The 20,652-nt window shown below is 39.5% G+C and overlaps 1 protein-coding gene across 1 annotated transcript in view; it reads right to left on the bottom strand.

The window, feature by feature from the left end:
* Positions 1 to 19,851, bottom strand: part of ACTR3 (actin related protein 3) — a 50,390-nt gene extending 30,539 nt beyond the window's left edge. The window contains exon 1 of the mRNA XM_060775712.2: positions 19,502 to 19,851. Within this exon, the coding sequence (XP_060631695.1) occupies positions 19,502 to 19,545 (44 nt within the window). The 5' untranslated portion in view covers positions 19,546 to 19,851. The remainder of the gene's footprint in view (positions 1 to 19,501) is intronic.
* Positions 19,852 to 20,652: the final 801 nt, after the last annotated feature.

Genomic DNA, 20,652 nt, shown 5'->3' with positions numbered 1-20,652 from the left:
TCTATAGGAATTACTAGAAATGGCAAAATAGAAGTAAAGGCATTGGCTGATTGTACATATTTTTCAATACTGAAAATCCATAATGCAATTGTCGCAGCTATGGCGTTGCTGCTTTATAGTTGGGGTTGATTTCAAGCATTCAAACCCCCTTCTCGGAAGCTGCGCCCCGTTGAGAAAAATAATACAATCCACAGAAGACAAACTTTCTTCCAATAAAGTAAATGTTTATTCAACAGCCACAAATAACAGTTTCAATCCATCGATCCCAATATTCCAGCAAACCTTCTTTAAGCTTTTACAGGAATCTATTCCTCTTCCTCTAGCTCTTGCTTTCTTCAGTCTCATCATCACCATCAGCATTCTCTTCTCTATCTCTTCTCTATCTCTTCTCTACATTCTCAGTCTCTCAATTTGTAATAGCTAAGCTTACACAGGTGGCTTGACTGTTGCTGGTCATACAATGACTGGACATGATTCTTACAATCACTTACCCATTTTTCACTTAAGAAATGATCTAAATAATATAAAACTCTGACAGCAATCATAATACACATTTATAGTGGTATAGGTGCCAATTAACTAAACAGGGCTTATATCTGAAGAAATAAATCAGGCTTTCATACAGAATGATAAAGTTCAATAAAGAATGAACTGTAAGAGACCAGCACTTTAAAAATAAGATCAAGAAAACATGACACAGAAAACAATTCAAGATGTAAAAAAAGGTTTAGTAACTGCAGTAGAAAGGGATCCAGTGTATACAAATAAATTCTGAAGTTTAGAAGGAAAATGCTAAGATATACTTCCAGTAAAGTCTAAGCTCAAATTGTACAATTCAGCATTTCTAAAAATATTCAGCTACTTTAGCAAAAATGAAGAGTGAGTCATGAACACAAATAAAAGTATTGGCAGACACTCAGGCCATTCAGTACATAGCCTGAGTTTCAACTCTACTACTATTTAACTGTTCAAAGAGCTAAAACTTCTCTTTAAAAATAGCCATCTCACAACTACAGCAATAAGAAGGAGATCACTGAGTCATAATAAAAATCAAAAGACAAGGAAGCAGGAAAGAAAAAATATCCATAAGTCTCTTAAGTGTTGATGCAATAAAATATTTTAAACTTCTTTAAAATCCAAACGTGCATTAATCACACTTGTTACAGATTTTCACTCAGTACCTATTTGGACAAACCATATTTTGTGATGCAATACTCCTAGAACAAGTCGCACAAGCAAAATGCAACTCATTCATGAATCAGAAAGAGACACTCCCTAGCTTCAATTTAGTTTAGAGTAACAAACAATATGCTTCATTGAGTTTTGGCATTAGCAATATGTTACTTATTCCAGAATGTTTTACAATGATTTCATGCATTATTTATTTTTATTTATTTTATTAATTAATCAATTTTATATACTGCCACTCCCTGAAGGCTCGGAGCGGTTTACAATATACATATACATATTAATATAGTGTATTAGAATCATAATTAGCTAATACAGCCCACTTTGTAGCTTCTGAGTTACTTGTTCGGAATATTTCTCCGCCTCTATTCTATTTATTGCATTCAGATCATATGACAAAAATGGGCCAAAGTAGGCACTTAATATATGCTGGGGTTAGGTTCCAGCATCTTTCATAGATGCTGAAATCTGTAAATACAGACTCTTAAAATGGCGACCCTTACATAAAATGGCAAAATCAAAGTTTGCTTTCTGGAATATATACATTTATATATTCAAAAAAGCAATATTCTCAAGTCATTTATGATTAAACTATGGATACCGTGTGCCAAATACTTTATTTGTAATCCACCCTATCTCCTCAGGGGGACTCAAGGCAGTTTCCGGAAAAAAGGGAAACATTCAAGAGTGAGCAACAAAACAAATCAAAGCAACAAATCAATAACATCAATATAAAACTAAAAACATAAACTTGGGATATGTCAGTTATTAAATCCTGTAGGCCTTTTTGCTAACTTTTAAATGTTTAAAAAAGAGAGTATGGAAAGCAAAATGCTGGAAAGAAAATCTAAGCTTAAAATACAGTTGTCACTCCACTTCTGTGAGTTTCACTTTTTGAGAATTTTATTATTAGCAGCTGATTTGCTGCTACCCCTGCATTATTTTTAAGAAAGACTGCAAAAATCACAGGTCTGAGGAAAACTGTGAATGTGCAATGAGATATGAAGATCCCTTTATAAGTGGCACAGGATAACAGCAAAGGCAATTGGACAGGTGGAAAAAGAAAGGAAGGAACTAAGCACCTCCTCTTTCCTCAGCGTTCCTGATAGCTTGTTGTCTTCTGGAATGTGTCCAGAGGAAGGCGACTAAAATAATCAAGGGTCTGGAGAACAAGCTCTATGAGGAACGGCTTAAAGAGCTGGGCATGTTTATCCTGCAGAAGAGAAGGTGGAGAGGAGATGTCATGGCCATATATAAATATGTGAGGGGAAGTCATAGGGAGGAGGGGGGCAAGCTTGTTTTATGCTGCCCTGGAGACTGGGATGCGGAACAATGGCTTCAAACTACAGGAAAGGAGATTCCACCTCAACATTAGGAAGAACTTCCTAACTGTGAGAGCTGTTCAGCAGTGAAACTCTTTGCCCCAGAGTATGGTGGAAGCTGCTTCTTTGGAGACTTTTAAACAACGGTTGGATGGCCATCTGTCGGGAGTGCTTTGAATATGATTTTCCTGCTTCTTGCAAGGGGATGGACTGGATCGCCCACGAGATCTCTTCCAACTCTATGATTCTATGATTCTACCCCTGAGCAGTGAGAAGGGCAGTGAGCATTCTAGCAAGCGAAGACAGATAGTGGTACCCAGTACCGCCTTTTCTTTGACTAGATGAGAGAAACATGCCAAGCAGCAACAGGAAGAGATGAACGAGAAGGTTCCCGCAGGACCGGGCAAGCAGAGCAGCTGAAATGGCAAATAGCAAATGGGATCTGCTTTTCCTATTCTTTGTTGTTCTGTTGCTGCAAGTAACATGTGTCACCCAGGCCACAACTACAATGACATCACCAGTTGGGGGTGGCAGAGGATGGAAAGAGGCAGTTCTGTGCCAGGTTATTTATTTATTTATTTAGTAGTTTTGTATACCGGTCTTCTCACTTCTGTCGAGGGACTCGGGCCGGTTTCCAAGAGTAATATCACGAACAGTAGTGGCAAAAGCCGGACCCAGGTGGGGCAACAAGGCAGGAGCAAGAAAGTGGAGAAAGGTAGGGAGAGTGAGCAAGAAAAAGTTAGAGTCGGTCAGACAAAGTAAAAGACAGGGGATAGCACGATGGCAGGTAACCAGCTGAGGAACACACCCCATGTGCTGTTGGTCCCTTGCCGCCCCATGAGATACTTAGTTTTCCTACATTCGCAGGGTGACTGCGCCACTATTTCACGCAAAAGTGAGGAGCTAACCTGTACTATTACTTACAATTCAGTGATGAGAATAATACACTAAACAAGTTAGAGGCACTATTTGCTAACTACCAGTAGTTGAATTTTGGCTATAATGGAAAAATAGCAGATATACACCACTGCTCATCTTGAGTGCTCTAAAACTAACTGACATGTTTTGTTTATAAAGACCTACATTTAAACATAAAAGTAATAAAAGTGGTCTGAAGACAATCCAATTGCTACAGCCAAAAAAGAACAGAAACATTTGATCAATTGCTGAATATTTTAAAAAAATCCTTGTTTCAGAGGTTTTCTTCTAGTGACCACTAGCAAGTCGACTCAGGCTTTCATTTATATGTGAAAATGTGACATATAAACTATCCATGTGGAAGGTAAAAGGAAGAGGGGCCGACCAAGGGCAAGATGGATGGATGGCATCCTTGAAGTGACTGGACTGACCTTGAAGGAGCTGGGGGTGGTGACAGCCAACAGGGAGCTCTGGCGTGGGCTGGTCCATGAGGTCACGAAGAGTCGGAGACGACTGAACGAATGAACAACAAAAGCCTAGATGGCACCTAAGTGCCTATAATTTCAAGATATGATCTATAAAAGAAAATCACTGCTTAAAATAATGGTTAACTAAAATCCTTCTTAGTAATGATTTAAAGTTGAAGCACATTGTTAAAAATGGAATAAATACACACTCAGGAATGTAGGAACAAATTAAACAATTATTCTCAACTGTTACATAATATCCAATTCATCTAAAGTAGTATTCTTTACAGTTTTTCCAAATGTACTCTATCTCCCCACATTGTCAATTCATTCAAAAAAGCTCTCAAGCTACACTTGAGAAAGAGGCAAGAACAATAAGAGAAAAAGAAAGTGAACATGTGTATGCTGTCTGTGCATATGTATATACACATATATCACCTACAGAATAAAACTTAATTAGGCTATCTTCCATTTTGTTTAAGTATTGTTAACATAGTCATAAAAGTAAGGTAAATGTTTCCCCTGACATTAAGTCTAGTCGTGTCTGTCTCTGGGAGTGCTGCTCATCTACATTTCGAAGATTAAGAGCCGGTGTTGTCCATAGACACCTCCAAGATCATGTGGCCAGCATGACTGCATGGAGTGCCGTTATTTTCCTGCAGAAGCAGTACCTATTGATGTACTCACATTTGTATGTTTTCAAACTGCTAGGTTGGCAGAAGCTGGGCCTAACAGCAGGAGCAAACCGCGCTCCTCTAATCTGAATCGTCAACTTTTCGGTCGGCAAGTTCAGCAGCTCAGCAGTTTAACCCGCTGTGCCACCAGGGGCCCCTAACATAGTCATATTGTATAGAAAGTTCAATCAAGAAAGGGCTGTGAGGGGCTTCACAATTTCTGAAGCAATATGGCAATCCAACAGAGGTACATCATATGATGCTGGCCAGTAATTTATCATTATGTGATACTCTTTTTTATATCTAAAAGTATCAGACTTCCCTTATGAAACTGTGACGCTGTTAAGAACAGTCCAATTACTGTATTCACTGGACCAGTACCAACAGTTTCACCTACCAGTATCCATTAAAATATCTCTTTTCCAGGTGATTCTATTGTATGTGTTTGCCAGACTTTTATCTGCCCGATTCAGGTAGTCCCCAACTTATAAACATCTGACTTGCATAAGATTTCTAGTTACTAGCAGAGGGAGTGGTGACACTAGCGGCCTGGGATCGCCAGCCAGCAGCATGTAGAACCATAGAATGGAGTTGGAAGAGACCACATGGGCCATCTAGTCCAACCTTCTGTCATGAAGGAAAAACACCATCGAAGTATCCCTGACAGAAGGCCATCCAGCCTCTGTTTAAAAGTTTCCAAGAAAAGAACTTCCACCACATTCCGAGGCAGAGAATTCCACTGTTGAACAGCTTGTGCAGTCAAGAAGTTCTTCCTAATGTACAGGTGGAGTATCCTTTCCTGTAAGTTTGCTCCCTCTTTCTTATGACATCCTTTCACATGGCTATCATGTCTCCTCTCAACTTTCTCTTCTGTAGGCTAAACACACCCAGTTCTTTAAGATGCTCACAGGTCATGGTCTCCAGACCTTTGATCATTTTAGTCGCCCTCCTCTGGACACCTTCCAGCTTGTCAATCTCTCTTTTTAACTGTGATGCCCAGAATTGGAAACAGTATTCCAAATGAGGTCTAAGCAAAGCAGAATACAAAGGCACCATGACTTCCTTCGATTCAAACACTATGTTCCTTTTGATACAGCCCAAAATCCAGGCTTTTTGCAGTATCTGAAAATGATAACATGCACAGGCAAAAATAAATAATGTGTTATTTATTTTTGTCCTTTTTACATCTGTCCTGGTTGCATATAAAGTAGAAAATTTTTCTTTTAGTTATTGTTATCTGTATTCTCATTAGAAGATTTAATACCACTTCCTGTCCTGGAGACAACAGGAAGTGAGAGGAAATCTACCCCTTGGAAGGAAAATTCACTTCTGTAAGAGTTATCATGGAAAAAAGATGTCTCCACCGAAGCTTTATCACCAATCCTTGTTTCCACAACAACCCACATTTTTCAAAATCCTATTCTCACAGGGACAGAAAGTGAGATGAAACCTTCAGGGACACAGACAGCAAAACAAATGTTACAGGGTAGTTAATTCTTCCCTGTACTATACAAAACTAAAAACTTTTTTTGGCAAAATGTAACTGTTCTAATTTAAATACAAATTCAACTTAAGAACAAACCACACAGGGGGAACCTAGTGAATGACCTGCAGAGAGATGCGACCAACGTAACAAAGGCTACCATCAATAACGACGACACCAGGGACTTAGATCCTGCAGTGCCAGACGTGTCCCCCTGCTTAAGCCAGTACATGTCCAGGGCCAACTGAAGTTTACCAGAGAGCATTTGGATGATCCAGAAGAGTACTGGGAGAATGTCATATGGTCAGATGAGACCAAAGTAGAACTGTTTGGCAGAAACACAACTCATCGTGTTTGGAGGAGAAAGAATGCTGAGTTGCATCCAAAGAACACCATACCTGCTGTGAAGCATGGGGGTGGCAACATCAGGCTTTGGGGCTGTTTCTCTGCAAAGGGACCAGGGTGACTGATCCATATACATGAAAGAATGAATGGGGCCATGTATCATGAAATTTTGAGTGTAAACGTCCTTCCATCAGAAAGAGCATTTGAAGATGAAACATGGCTGGGTCTTTCAACATGACAATGATCCCAAACACACCACCAGTGCAACAAACGTGTGGCTTCATAAGAAGAATTTCATTGTCCCGGAGTGGCCTAGCCAGTCTCCAGATCTCAACCCTATAGAAACCCTTTGGAGGGAGTTGAAAGTCCGTGTTGCCCAGTGACAGCCCCAAAATATCACTGCTCTTGAAGAGATCCGCATGGAGGAATAGGCCAACATACCAGCAACAGTGTGTGCCAACCTTGTGAGGACTTACAGAAAACGTTTGACCTCTGTCATTGCCAATAAAAGATATATAACAAAGTAATGAGATGAACTTTTGTTATGGACCAAATACATATTTTCCATGATAACCTGCAAATACATTCAATAAAAATCAGACCATTTTCTGGATGTGTTTTCTCCTATTGTCTCTCCATGTTGAGGTCTACCTATGATGGCAAATGCTCAATCTGCCATCATCACCACCAGCAGCTATTAAAATCAGCACCTATGTCCTAGGTGGCAGATGTGTGGTGTTTTGAAAATCTGGCTGAGATGTTATGCTGCCAAGGAAGGAACGTGAGCTAGAGGCCAAGGTTGATGGAGGGAAAGGAGTCTATAGTATGAACGTTTTGGGGGACACTTAGGCTTTGCCACTTTCAAGAGATCCTGCAATCCTATCTCCTGCAAATGTGAAGGGTCAGTTGAAATAGCATCACACTCACAATGAATTGCACATTGCTTATTGGCTATGCTTTCACTTTGTTCATAATTATTTGGAAACACTTAAATTTTGAGTATTTAGTGTTACCGCCTAGAACACTGCTTCTTAAACTGTGGATCCTAACCCCAAATGGTGTCCCCTTAGTTTAATATTGGGATCATGAAAAAATTGGGAACAGTCAAAGTTTTCAGAACATCACCTAGTGGCTGTTTTAGACATTGATACAAATCTGTTGTGCAGTGTTTACAGTGGACTCTGTGGAAGATGCTTTAGCTGTACTTCATAAAAAGAAAAATCCATCTTTTTAGCAAGGCTTGCAAATGCTGATTTGTTATCAGTAAATGTTTTATTTATTTATTTATTGCCTGTTTTATATCCCTATATACCTGTGGTCAAACAAAAAATGTCTTAGGCAAGAAGGGGAGGAGACTGGAAAAGTTTAAGAAGCCTTGCCTTAAAACCGATACATTCTTTTATTTGGAATAAAGATAGAAATTTCCTATGAGTAAAATGTTTGCAGCACTAAATTAACACACACATCTATGCACAAACAAAAGTATTACACAAGTATTACTCTGAGTCCCCTTTGGGGTGGAGATAGAGATGGGTAAAAATGCAGTAAATAAATAAATAAATATTTCATTTTTTGCCACAAGCCTAGTGCTATTTACAAAGTGGGAGATTAGAAAGACAAGCTGAACAATAACACAGTTTAAGATGACCAATGGTCTATTCAATGTTAACGTACAGAAGGAATTATGAACTAAAAGAGGGACAATTTCCACAATGAATTATGCCTTGGTCTAAACATTTTTCTCTACCAATGGAGAATTTGTGCAGCCTACAAAGACTGATTTTCAGTTCTGCTTCTCAAACTGAATGAATCTTTTATGTAAGCTTTAAATAAATGTGTATTTAGATTCTAGAATGACAGACACAAAAAGAAGAGTTCTACTCATGCTATTCGTGCATTGGAAGATAACTCTATTCATGCATCTAAAGTATTAACTACAAAGTTAATTTCAAAATCAGTCTGGAAGAAGGCATTTCAAAAGGAGTCATAGAATTGCCCTGTAATTTTAAATCAAAATTTTTTGTCACATAAAGTTACCAACTCTGCTTACATTTTATTTTTTACTTTTATTTTTGCTTAGATCTTCCTTCCCCTCCTCCCCTCATTAGATTGTATTTTGTACAATTCTACCAAATATCAGTGTGCTAAACATAACAATAGTTGTACATATATTTTATGATACATTCCACTTCCACTCAACTGGCTACTGACATAATTCTTATATACATACTTTAATAAAATTAACTTTTTTTATATATTAAAGCCATCCGTGTTGCCCAACCTTTCTCCTTCTCTCCGACCACATATTTATTCTATACTATTATCTTTATAGGGCCCCTGGTGGCACAACAGGTTAAAAACGCTGAGCTGCTGAACTTGCTGACTGAAAAGTCAGCGGATCAAATCCAGGGAGCAGGGTGAGTCCCTAGTGTTAGGCCCAGCTTCTACAAACCTAGCAGTTCGAAAACATGCAAATGTGAGTAGATTAATAGGTACCGCTTCTGCGGGAAGGTAATGGCGCTTCATACAGTCATGTTGGCCACATGACCTTGGAGGTGTCTACGGACAATGCCGCTCTTTGGCTTAGAAATGGAGATGGACACAACTAGAGTCGGACACAACTAGACTTAGTGTCAGGGAAAGCTTTGTCTTTACTTTATTCTCTTTAACCATGTGCAATTTTTTTCTTAATTTCTGGTCAAGGCTTATGTTGGCTTTTTAAACCCATTCTATATATATATATAATCCATTTGTTCTTTATTCCATTTATTTTATCTTCTTGAGTATTACCCCCCCCCCCATTATATTTGTTATCATTTGAAACTGGACCTGATCATATAGATAACTTTTCCAATTTTCCATTGTCCATTTTTTTCCGTCTTTCCACCCCCATGCAATTACGGCTTGTCCTACCCAAATCCTACTTTTGAATAATTATTGTTTTTTGGCTTTGATTCTGGTGTCACCCATTACTCCCATTAATAGCATATCTTAATCTACCTGTAATGGTACTTTACATATTTTCTCCATCATTTTCTTTATCTTTTCTCAGAAGGGAATTACCTTTGGGCATTCCCACCACATGTGGGAATACCGTCCCTTATTTTTTCCGCTATAAGCCAAGACATTGGGCTTACTCCCTTTGTCATGTATAATAATTAGGCTGGGGCCCTGAACCATTTAGCATAAATTTTCTTTCCAAATCTTTATACTTCTCTATTTTAATTTTCTTCATATCCTGCATTATATTCTGTACTGTTCAATTCGTGATAAACTCTGCTTACATAGACACTTGCTACATATTAATCAAAATAGGACTTGTTATTCTTTCTTTGACATTTCAGAATTCTGTTGAGGGTTATGAATATATTCCTTCTCCCTTCTCTTTAAATTTACGCAATTTGTCATTTCACTATAATGACAACCCCCTATATTTCTGCCATTATAGGATTCTGAATGGGACTTCAGAACTCTTATAATAACATGGCTATTATTATTTTGGTGCTGTCATTACCTATAAAAGCACAGACTAATGTAATAGCCAGCATAGAGGAACACAGTTATCTTCTTAAAGACAGTTTTAACCCTATTTCTACATAACATGTCAGTGAAAGGAAGTAAAAAATGAGTTTTATTTCCTCTTTTGGTGGGGATGTGACATAGTCTGGAAGGCAGATTCCAGACAAATATTCAGCTCAGTACCCGCTGGGAAGATTTTTAGTTCTAGCTTTGTTGTAACATGAGTTACATAAATGAATGTATCATCCTATTTACAACGTTTTATACAAAATGAAAATACTGCCCAAATTATAAACAGTAAAATCTATGCAGCTACCATAGTTATCAGTCAAAATATTTCAAGACTTCTATCCATGATGTGTAACTACCCACATGTGAAGGGAAGTTACTGAGCAAAATGATATGATTCAATATATTACTTTAAGCTTGAAAATACATATTTATCTTAAGGAAGAAACAGCATATAAGGCAATGAATATTAAAGTACTTAGAGAGGTTGTTCCCAACCTGCGGGTTCCCAGATGTTTTGACCTTCAACTCCCAGAAATCCTAACAGCTGGTAAACTGGCTGGGATTTCTGGGGGTTGTAGGCCAAAACACCCGGGGACTCACAAGTTGAGAACCGCTGACTTAGAGGGATGCAATCTGAATTTCAAGAACAATCACAGAGATATTAATGTTGTTTCACAGATATAGAATTGCATTTTGAACATGTTCTAGCATAGTTTGAAAGTGGGGTCACTTCAATCTGTAAGGCGATTTGGATTTTTAACATCTATATGTAAACATATGATTATTTGCTGCTTCTTAAAAAAGTAAGAAAAATATAAGGAATTAAAGCAAGATTTATTTATCCATAGGGTAAACTTGGTGAAGCCAGAATGAATTATGTTAGCCATGACTAACTCAGGTTGCACCAACATCTACCGTTCTACTCTAGACATGACCAATTCTAGATCAACCCAATACTATGTGAAAAGAAATATACAGTATTTATTACAGGCTGCTAAAGAGTACTAAATTATTTTATTGCAGGACTATCAAAATTTTTGTAGTAAGCTATGTACTATTGCTTTCAGGCAGTTAAAAACAAGGCACAGATTTTTACACAAAAAGTCAGATCATCATTACAAAAGACAATGATAAAGGATTGGTTCAAGTGCTTCCATCAAGCTATGCTATCAAAGTTATCTTCTTAAAGACATTGACAAATCTTTGGCGAAGACTAGAATAATTAGACGCTAACAATAAATGTGTAAGGAAAAAAGAATTCAGTACTGAGGCAAGTTTTACTACAGAGCAGAACAACATTAAGCACTGGAAAAAATTTCAACTCAGTCACACATGTCATATTTAAAACAGATAATAAAATTCTCAGGAATGCAAAATGACTTGGGATACTGTATGTTCACCTTGAAGGCTGAAATGAAGTATCATTTTTCTCTCAAGTTATTAATGAATCCCACTGAAGATAAACCAAGGTATATGAAGAAATAGAACTGCTGATCTGTTGCAGCATAAAAAGGAAAAGAGGGGAAAAGAATCTAGCAACACTAACTAACGTATCTTAGTATGAGCTGTTGTGAATTTCTACCCACTTTTTTGGAGGTCAATTAGTGTATCTGAAGAAGTGGAATAAAAACTAACCAAATTCATGCCAAATAAAGACTTATTTGTTTACCAGCTTAATACATCATATGGAGCTCTGAATATAAGAAAGAAAAAAATTGATATTTATTTATTTATTTATTTCACAGTTTTGTATACCGAGCTTCTCAACCTCGTCGAGGGACTCAGCCCGGTTTACAGCCATAAAAACATATACATTCATTAAAATATCATATATCACAAATTACGAAACAACTTTAAAAACACTAAATATAAAACTACAGTGGTCAAGGAATTTCTTAGGTAACTGACAACAAAGGTTTAGTTTTTGGGTCTATATTCTGTGCTGCCTGAGTAGCAGACTGCTATGGTTGTCTTCATGGATGATCTCTGTCCTAACACTGACAAGGGTTGTGTGTCCCTGTTTGTGTTTCTAGACCTCTCAGCGACTTTTGATACCATCGCCCATGGCATCCTTCTGGAACGCTTGGAGGGGCTGGGAATCTGTGGCACTGTGCTGCAGTGGTTTTGGTGGTACCTCTCAGGCAGGTTCTAGGTGGTGGTACTTGGGGATAGCTGCTCCTCAAAAAAGGAGCTGTGTCCCACAAGAGGCCATTCTAGTCCCGATGCTTTTAATATTTACATGAAGCCTCTGGGAAAGATCATCCGTAAGCATGGGGCAGGGTGTTATCAGTATACTGATGACACCCAAACATTTCTCCATGCCTTCAAAAACAGCTTCAGCTAAGGATAGCATGTCTCTCTGAATCAATGCCTACAGGGGTTAATGGGCAGGATGAGGAAAAACAAACTGAAACTGAACCCAGACAAAGCAGAGGCGCTTGTGATCAAGGGTTCAATCTGGTGTTGGAGGTATGTCAATCAGTTCTGGATGAGGTTACACTCCCCTGAAAGACTGTTAGCAGCAAAGGAGCGCTCCTGGATCCACCTCTCCAAATGTCAGCCCAGGAAGAGTTCACAATATAACCAATACAATATAACTGAAAACCTAAAAATATACAAACATTAAAATATAGTTAAACATTAACAATATTAAAAAAAAACCCAGTTAATCCCTTAAAACAAATTAAAAACCTATTCATATAAAATCACTGCACCCCGACGGGATCTTTAAAACTTCCTTCTTTAAAATACGTAAACCTTCATGTTCCGGTGAAGAATAATTAGATTATATTTTATCACATTCTCAAGATGAGTATTTAATCCCTTTTTGTGGGATTAAACAACTGAAAAATGGATAACATCAAGATTATTCTTCCAGGATTTTCACTTAGGAATTTCTTGAGAAGTCAGTTCAGCCATGATGTTTCTTACAAAAAGCTACAAATTCAATGTGAAAATTAAACATTAAAGTTCTCATCACAATGAACAAAAGAGATAAACTTGTTTTTGTGCAGATGAAAAAGCTGTTCTTTTAGGAACATATAAATCAATATCCAAAATCTCTGCTACACATTTCTTTACTTAATCTGTATGATGACATCACTCTCCCTTAACTGGGACTCAGGACAGATCACAAGACAACTAAAAAAGGTAAAAATAAAAATAAAGTAAGTTATGATATTAAATAGTAATTAGGCTAATTAAATTAATAGTCAAATGAATATACAATTATTTTTAAATGAGTTAAGTTCAGCACCTCCCTTTAAAAGTCTTTTTCTGCAGTCAGTTGCTAAAAACTTGCTGAAATAAATAGGGCTTAGCCTGTCATCCAAAGACAGCATGGAGTGGGTAATAATAATAATAATAATAAACCTTTATTTGTACCCCACTACCATCTCCTGAAGGACTAGGTGCGGCTTACAAGAGGCCGAGCCCAAATACAACAATAAAAATAGCAGCAGCAACAACAACACAATAACTCAAAAAACAAAACAATAGCAAAGAATAGCAATAACATTAACAACACCCAATGACGCAATTAAAAACAATGGCCGGGCCAAGTGCTGGGCATGACAAGGTGGGGTGTTTGGAGGGGGATGGGCATGCAGATATCCTGGATCTCTGATAAAGTGCGTTGGGACATAATGCTAGGAGTTTCCTTATTCTGGAAAGGCGCACTGGAACAACCACGTTTTCAAGCTCCTCCTAAAGATTGCTAGCGACGGGGCCTGCCTGATCCTGATGACTTTAGGGAGAGAGTTCCAGAGTCGAGGGGCCACCACCGAGAAGGCCCTATTCCTCGTCTCCACCAATTGCGCTTGCGATGCCGGTGGGATCGTCAGCAGGGCCTCTCCAGATGAACAAAGAGATCGTGTGGGTTCGTACACAGAGATGCCTAGCTTCCCTTTAAAGGTACTTCCACAACCTGAGAGGAGCCTTCTTGTCTCCTATGTAGTAAAGATGGCGTGTTTCCAGTTCCATGTATGTGAGTAACATGATTAGAAAATTGTGTGAATGAGTACACTGCCATGCTATGTTATCATAATTAACAGTTTACATATATAGAAGACTATGCTAATTTCTTACAAAAGAAAACAACCTGATGCCCAAGATTCTATATTTTCTTTACATGCAATTTCAAGGAAGTAGTTTCATTACTAGGACAGTTTCTATTCTGAGTAATGGACTGTACATAGGTGAGCAAACTGAAACCTAACCATGTTAAGGCAAAAGTGTTCCTGGTTTGTCAAAAAGCAAACCAGGGAATAAGGATTCAATCTGTGCTAAATGGGATTGCATTCCCACTGAAATTACAGGTTTGTTGCTTGATTGTAATTTTGATTTTAACCCTAAACCTGAATGTTCAAGTTTTCATAATAGCCATGAATGCATCTGCACTGTTGGGGCTAATGTATCACTTGTTGTTCCTGGATGTTAGATATGGGTACAGCACACTCACCACTTGAATATCTTCCACTTGGGCCACTACAGTATAGCACTCTACATGGGGCTGCAACATTTGCTTAATCTGTATATTGTCTTATTTTTAATTCTACCTTAGAATCATAGAATCATTGAGTTGGAAGAGACCTCGAGAGCCACCCTGTCCGACCCCCTGCCAAGAAGCAGGAAAATCGCTTTCAAAGCACTTTGCTTTAATTTGTTCCACTCATGAACCCTAGTTAGAAGAAAGGCTGGGTATCAATTAAATAAATAAATTGACTTTAAAAATGATCTGCAAAATAATGGCATAGGCTCCAATACACAGTAACTACCACATGTCCTCAGAACAGTTTATGATTGAAGAGTATTTCATATTTATAGAAATGCAAATATTTTTTAAATGAACTGTAATTACAAAAAATGGATGCTTGGAATCAATGGCTTAAATAGGACACTGCCTAAGAAGTTCATAATCCTAATGTGCAAGGTAATTGAATATAATGTGAACAGAATATTACCTTACACACACGCATGTCTGTATGTATGTATCCTCAGGTTCACAATTTATGCATGTTGTACCACCAACCATAAAACAAGTTTCATAGTTTATGTAAGATAACTATTTAAAAATCACATGCTATGAAAAACAGATTTTATCACAGTTTGTGGAATACTTCTTTTTTTAAAAAAAAGGTCATCTAGTCTCACCCAAGTTACGATGTCATACATTAAACATTACATTTAACTTTACTGTGTCATCATGACTGAACTGACAAGCCATCTTTTGCACTATACCAGAATTAGAAATCAAGTTCTGTACTACAGTTTGGCATGGTGTTCAAATAAGCTAATCTTAGTTGCAGATAGTGTAACCCAATGCACCTGAAAGATCAATCCACTGTGAGTACAAATCAAAATTTGGTCCATGTCTGAAATGAACCATTCTGATACATGTTCGAACCTATAAATCAATCTACCATCATTCTAAATTTTCATTATACTGCATTTTTAAGATCTCAGTTCTGTAAGAACCTCCATACACACTTAGCTTTCAAAACTCAATTAACTTTTAATTAAGCAGGATCGTTTAACACTCCAGTTTTGCTGCAGGGAAAGGAACATTCAGGAGAATCTCAGGGACATGAACCAGGCACTGCAGCTCCATGTCTAACTGGAGACCTGCATTTCCCCTTTTCACTTTTAAATGTTCAGCTCTTAGTATAAGCACATTGTTGCATGAAGAGTACCTCATAAGTCATCTATAACAGGAACTGAAGTAATCAGAAAATAAATCTTTACAGGTAAACACAACATTTGTGGGCTATGAGAATGAGAAGGAAATACATAGTAGTTTCCAATCAACTTATTCATTTAAACAACCATATCTTTACATTAAAGCCAATCCGCATCAACAGAAGAGACAGAGAAAGGTGTAGGGTAGAATGGCATCAGAACAATTCAAGTCAGAGGAGTACAATACATCATTGGAAATTGAAACTATACATAAGAACCCGATGAATACAAATCAATATTCTAAAACAGGTATAGGACTCAGGTAAGTAAGCAAGTATCTAGGCAGCATGTGCCCATTAACACTTACAGCAATGCCCTAAACAGTGGTTCTCAACTTGTGAGTCCCCTGCTGTTTTGGCCTACATCTCCCAGAAATCCCAGCCAGTTTACCAGCTGTTACTATTTCTGGGAGTTGAAGGCCATAACATCTGGGGACCCACAAATTGAGAACTACTGCCAAAAAACCTCTTCATTGGGTTCAATGTTAAGTGTTAATAACTGCTTCAGCTTCCTCTATTCCAAAATCCAGCCCAAAACAAGCAAAACAAAAAGGTTACTGGATGTTACTGGAAAATCATTTCCAGTTTCAGAAAACTGTGGTATGCAACTCCCATGAAGGACTGAGGGCACTTAAAATGGGTCCCCCTATTCTCTATGTGTCTCCTCTACATGCTAAACATAAAATAAGCAGCTTCAGTACTGAGAATGTAATTCCAGGATAATAGCATTGAGACCTCCCATCTTTCAATTTTCATAGGAATTCACAAATTTAGTTTGTTATTTGAAAGAACTATTAAAGTTGTCTGTGCAATTTTATCTAATATTTTAAAAATCCTGCCTTCAATTGTCAAGAAGCAATTCAGGAATTTTTTGCAGAATCAGGAATTAAATCCCTTATTCACTTATGATTATCCCTACCTCTTTGACCCACAGATCATTTTAACATTATAATTCACACTGAGTTCTCAGAGATGTAAAGAAGCCTCATATAGATGTGCATAGTCAAAACTTCATTAAAAAAGGTTTTCGAAGGAGAAAACGTGACTTATTAAGTATTGTGTGATACTGAATCACCATAAGTTCACCAAAACAACACAGCTTCCAGAAATGTATAACAGTAGAAAATCAAAAGAATTTATATATTAAGATTTTCATTATAGCTTTAATTTTAAATAGTCAGAGACTAGCTGTACTTTAATCCTGTGATGTTTTTTCCTACTCTTTTTCTCACCTACACATGCTTTTTCCAGATTGAAAAATAAGCTGAAGCGGTTCCTATTGATCTACACACATTTGCATGTTTTCGAACTGCTAGGTTGGCAGAAGCTGGGGCTAGCAGCGGGAGCTCACCCTGCTCCCTGGATTCGAACCACTGACCTTTCAGTCAGTAAGTTCAGCAGCTCAGCAATTTAACTCACTGTGCCACCAATTATATGGGCTGTAAAAGCAGACCTGTTATGTTATTATTTCATTGCTAGATGCTGCAAATACAATCTACATATCAAAATGCTGCTGAGTTATTTTCAAAGTCATCTGCATATGCACTGAGCAAAGGTCTTCACAAAAAGAAATTTCCTTACGCCCAGTTTCTTAAGGCACCAAAAAGAAAGATACAAAACGCTCATTTCAGGAAGTCCCCAATGGCTTAGTTCACTGTCTGCTGGAAAGCTCCATTCTATAAGCAGATATTAAATATTGAGCATTGCTATTTTTCCTTGCAGCTGTCAATTGTAAAATTTAAAAAAAGGATTTGGTTCAGGTTTGACACTGAAAACTGCCTTATAAGGTATAGAAGCCTGAAAGGAGGAAGAGCCTTTGACAAAACTAAGGAAGTTGGTTTGCGCTTGCTCACTAGAGCGGGTGGACTTTTTTTTTCACCCACACACAGAGAAGTAATGCTGAAGAAATGACACATATGGAAAAAACATGACATTGCTTAATAAAGCTACCGCTCCACTAGATCTATCTGCAGATTACAGACAAGAGGGTGAAATCCTTTCAAAATTATTTGTTAGCCGGCTTTGATTTGGAAAGCATAAAATATTTAAACTGTCTGAGCTTGACTCTGTGGCTAAGCTGCATGAAAGTGCACGTTTTCATTATGAAAGAAATGGGGAAGCTCTGCTTCTTCAAAGAACTAAAGGGTGAAATTTCTAGGCCACTGAAACGAGTAGAAAAATTATGGTATGCAATGATAATATTAGGGTGCAAACACCCAGTTTCCAGAGGACATCCTCCTAATGGAAAACGTCCAGTCAGCCTTTAAATGAACAATGAACAGAAACAGTAGCGATGGCATCTTCCGTGACTTTATAATGGGGAGACAATGCAAGCCCACTTCCAGAAAGGAAAGAAATAAAGAAGTGCATGAGAGAGGCCACCGCCTCTGAGGAATGAGCAAAAGGCCAATCCCACATATTTAAACCTGGAAGGAGCCCTGCTGTTTTAGGGCGTGACTCCCTTCTCCTCCCACAAAGCCACCTTCCTGAAGGTGGATGCCTTCAAGACAAGAACAGGCTGAGCAAACCGTCAAAACGACAGCCATGGAGGAGACAGGTCCCCTTTCTCCAAAAGCAAAATCCATATATATCCAACTGCCTGCTTACTTTACACACCTCTGAAAATGAAATACAGGGTTCCCTTTCCCCCCTCAGATGGTTCAAAGCTTTTTCTCACCTCACTGACACCCCTCTTCATGTATGTATGTATGTATGTATGTATATGTATGCGTATATAAAACACACTCACCTCACAACTTGTAGGGTTAGCAATGAAGGGGGGGGGGAGGGATGTCAATGAGGTGAGGAGAAGCTTTGAATAATCTGAGAGAGAAAATAAACCCTGTACTTTTTTCAGGGGTGGGTAAAACAGGCAGGCTGTTGGACCCACACACAACTTGGAGGGTTTGCAACAGAACAGAGGGAGCAGTGGGGGGGAAAGAGAGCCAAAGGGGGGGGGGATTGGCTATGCCTCGGGGAAAGGAGGAAGGAATAGCCACCTTTTATTTCATTTTCAAATGGGGGTAAAGCAAACAGTTGCCCCATCACACACACCCACACAAATATATCCAACCTAATAATATTACAGTAGAGTGGTATAGCACAATGTAGTTATATATAATACTAATATTGTGCTATGCTAATAATACAATATATTGTGTATATATGTAACTTGTAAGCCGCTCTGAGTCCCCTTCAGGGTGAGAAGAAGGGCGACATATAAATGTTGTATTATGTGTGTGTGTGCACACACATACACACAACTTGATGGGTGTGCAATGGAGAAGGGACGAGAAAGTGGAATGTCAATGAACTGAGGTTTAGATGTACTTAAAAAGGGACCTTTTCTTTGATTTGGGAAGGGGTGGGTTGAAGCAGGCAGTTCCACCCCCTCACCCCCCGCCCCACACACACACACACACACATACTCACACACATGCATACACCATACAATACACACACACATCTATATACATCACACACATATTATGTATTATATTATATACACAGAGAGAGACCTTTTATTTGATTTGGGAAAGGGGTGGGTTGAAGCAAGCAGTTCCCCCCCCCCCACATACACACACATGCATACACCATACAATGCACACACACATCTATATACATCACACACACGCATACATTATATATTATTTTATATTCACAGAGAGAGTGGGGCCGCCCCCAAAGGGAACCGCAATGGCAGCCTTCCCTTTCCCGTCTCGGCGACCTGTCAGCAGCCAGTCAGCCAGCCAGCCAGCTCCCAGGCAGGGGCTGGCCTCCTCCGGCCCATTCATCCCTCTCTGCCCGCCTGGCTCCCTCCCCCTGGCCCTGGGCTCACCCGGTGCCACAGTCCACCACGCAGGCCGGGAGCCGCCCTGCCATCCTCCTTCCCGGGTCGAGCGGCGGCGGCGGCGACGGTGGCGCGGAGGGAAAAGAAGGTGCGGCCGAGGCGCCCGCGGGACTGGCTCGCCTCCTTCTTGCCTTCCTTCCTGCCTTCCTTCCTTGCACTCAGAGGACCGGAGGAGGAGAGGGAGGAGGGGGGCGGGGGGAGCGAAGCCACCCACTTCCGCAAAGGAGCCAGTCAGTCACTCCCAGCCTCGGCCTCGCTCCCCCCTCGCTCACACTCACACACGAGCGCGAGCCCAAAATGGCCGCCTCTTCCGTCCCTCCCGGCCGAGAGAGTCGGAGGAGGGGGGAGGAGCCGCGGAGAAAGGGGGGGGGAAGGAGGAGGAGGGGGCGGGCGGGCGCGTCAAACCGAAGCATGCAGTGACGCGCTCGCGATTCGGGAAGCGTGCGGCTGAGGAGAAGTGGCGCGGGCGGGCCCTCGGCCAGGCTTCTCTTCTTTCGCTCTCCCCGCCCCTCCTCCTCCTGCCCACTACTTCCGCTTCTCGCCTGCCTGGGTTTCATAGCCCAGCTTGAAGCAGAAAGGTGAACTCGCCCAACAGAAATCACTTTGGGCCTTTCAACTCAGCCCTATAGCCCAGAATATCAAGGCAGGGAATCCCACAATATCTGCTTTGAACTGGGTTCTATGAATCCACTTTCAGATAATGTGGGATTTTCTGCCTTGATATTCTGGGATATAGGGCTGTGTGGAAAGGACCTAAATTCCCATTCCCCCTTCTGAGGGCCCTTCCACACAGCCCTGTATCCCAGAATATCAAGGCAGAAAATCCCATATTATCTGAATATGAACTCAGAAACCAATTCAAATCAAGGCAGAAGATTCCACATTATCTGAGTGTGGACTCAGACAACCCAATTCAATTCAGATATTCTGGGATTCTCGATATTCTGGGGTATAGGGCTGTGTGGAAGGGCCCTCAGAAACCAGGAATGAATGCAGTTTAACACCACTTTAACTGCCATGGCTCAGTGTTAGGTCATCCTGTTGCTAGGATTTGCAGTTTTACAAGATATTCAGCCTTCTCTGCCAAAGAGTGTGGGTGCCATTACCTATGGTATTTGCCACAGTGTGCGTCTACACTG

The sequence above is a fragment of the Anolis sagrei genome, chromosome 1 (assembly GCF_037176765.1).
Source record: "Anolis sagrei isolate rAnoSag1 chromosome 1, rAnoSag1.mat, whole genome shotgun sequence".
Lineage (NCBI taxonomy): Eukaryota > Metazoa > Chordata > Lepidosauria > Squamata > Dactyloidae > Anolis > Anolis sagrei.
Note: the sequence above shows the minus strand (reverse complement) of the source record. Positions and strands in the feature narration are given on the sequence as shown.